At 66.2% G+C, this 2,080-nt stretch overlaps 1 protein-coding gene across 1 annotated transcript; it reads right to left on the reverse strand.

Annotated features, from left to right (window-relative positions):
• Window positions 1–728: 728 nt before the first annotated feature.
• Window positions 729–1,013, reverse strand: MNEG_15608 (hypothetical protein; the record flags this gene model as incomplete). The annotated part of the gene is made up of 1 exon (XM_014035920.1): window positions 729–1,013. A coding segment is annotated over one exon (285 nt), but the record flags the coding sequence as incomplete, so codon positions are not given.
• Between the last annotated feature and the right edge of the window lie 1,067 nt (window positions 1,014–2,080).

Raw genomic sequence — 2,080 nt, forward strand, 5'->3', positions numbered from 1 at the left:
GGGGGGGGGGGGGGGGGGCGCAGACGAGGGGGTGCGGACGTGCGCCTGAAGGCGGGAAGGCGGCAACGATGGCAGTACAGGGGGGCGGCGGCATCATCAGCGTCGTCGAGAGCCGGCCGCGCCGCGCCGCGCGGCAGCGCGCAACCAACGTCCGCACGCGAGCGGTGTGCGTGTGCGTGCGCCGCCGGCGCCCGCCAGGCGCCCACCAATTGCGCTCGTCTGCGGTGGCGGCGCCCCGCTCAGGCCCGCATTGTATTCGGCCCGCCGCCGCTCGTTGCGCTCCGCCGCCGCTGCCGCCGCTGTCGCCGTCGCCGCCGCTGGGGCTCCGCTGCTACCGCTGCCGCTGCTGTGGCTGCCGCCGCCGCCACTGCCGGCGACGGCGGCGGGGGCGCCGGGCGTTGTGGGGTCGTCCAGCCCGGCCAGCAACTGCAAGTAGGCGTTCTGCAGGTGCTCGTTTCCGCGCTGCGGGCGATGGGTTGACGCGTGGCGGCGCGCCCGGGTTGCAGTTGCGCCGTTGCCGTCGCGGCGGGGCTTGTCCGGAAGGCGCCGCCGGCAAGGGCAGGGGGCGGCCAGCGATGACGGCCGCCAGGCTTCCGCCCGCGCAGCAGCCACACGTGTCAAGACGGCTTTTGAAAGGGATACACGACAGTCTGCGAGGCTGAAGCAGCACTCAACCAGGTCTGCCGCAGGGCGACCCAGGCCGAGAGCGCCCTGGCGCACGAGCTTACCATGTTGCGCTGAAGGTTAATTCGGGCAGCTGCCTTCTCATGCCGCCAGCCCAGCGCCCCAAGCAGCCCGCCGGTCGTGACGCGCCCCGCATGCGCGCGACGCCAGGTCTCGCTCCCCTGGCGGATATATCTTGATTGCACATCCAAAGGAGAGCGCGGCAGCGCAGAAGGCGCAGTTCCGTTTGCGGTGCCGCCGCTGGTGCTGCGTGCCACAGCCACGCCGAAGCGCTTCACGCAGCAGCCATATTGCAGCGCCCCCAGCACGCTGGCTGCTTCTTCAAGCATTGATCACGGGTACAGCAGCAGCAGCAGCAGCACTGCCAATGGCCCTTCGATCTGCACCTGAGACTGCCGGTCCCCACGAGCTCAACCTCTTCCTCTGGCATCAAAGCAATGAAGGACTCATCGTGACGCAGCGCCTCCGTGCTATGCGCACGGTAATACAGGTTTGGGATCGACGGCCCCTGGTGCTGGTGCCGGGGCTGTTTCTGCATCGGCACGGGCTGCGTTCTCGACGGCAGCATGGCTAAGAAAAACAGGAATCAGTGCGAGATTCAAATAATGGGTGTGAGCAGCCCAACCATGCGTGTGCAAGACATGGGTTGCACGCTCCATGTCACTCACCCGATGGAGTGACGTTGACATTGTGAATTTGACTTCTCAGGGCATCATGCACGGAGGTCACAGCTTGGGGATCTGCAGATATAATGTAATCTCTTGGTTGTTGAGGCCGCTCCTGTGGGGCTGGGATGTGTTCGGCACGTATGCCTTAGGCACGGGTGCACGTGCTCCTTTGCTGTCGGCCGACCCTGGCGTCACCCCGTGCGGCTGGTTCGGCCAGCTGTACCTCCATAACCCCTGTATGCCGGCAAGCCCCTCAACTGATTACGAGGCGGTGCACCTGCCACTGCCTCCGGAATCGCAGCCGTTCCAACATGTACTCTCTGAAAGCTCTGCTCTTGTCAGAGGGGTCACGGGCGGTGCTGCCTGGCAGCACGGCGGGTGACGTCGTGGGGTCTGGTTTTCACTCGTTGCATAGTCCCCACTGTCATTGTGGCAGTGCTGTGGCTGGCTCCAAAGGGGGGCTATCAAAGGCAACGCCCCCAACCAGCCTGGTGGCTGCGAGAGAGCTGAGCTGGCAGGCAGCCAAGGCCAGGACCCGAGACACCCTGCCAGCTGCCCCGCATGCTGCTGCCATGGGCCATCCAACTAGGGCCGCAGCCACCATCCTGCAATCCCTTACATTTGAGTGGTGGTTAAAGGTTCAAGCCCATGTTTCCGGCACCGATGGACGAACCCCAGTATTCCGCGCCGGCGGCGCGAGCATTGTGTGCAGGGGGCCAGCGGCGGGC

The sequence above is a fragment of the Monoraphidium neglectum genome (assembly GCF_000611645.1).
Source record: "Monoraphidium neglectum strain SAG 48.87 unplaced genomic scaffold scaffold05487, whole genome shotgun sequence".
Lineage (NCBI taxonomy): Eukaryota > Viridiplantae > Chlorophyta > Chlorophyceae > Sphaeropleales > Selenastraceae > Monoraphidium > Monoraphidium neglectum.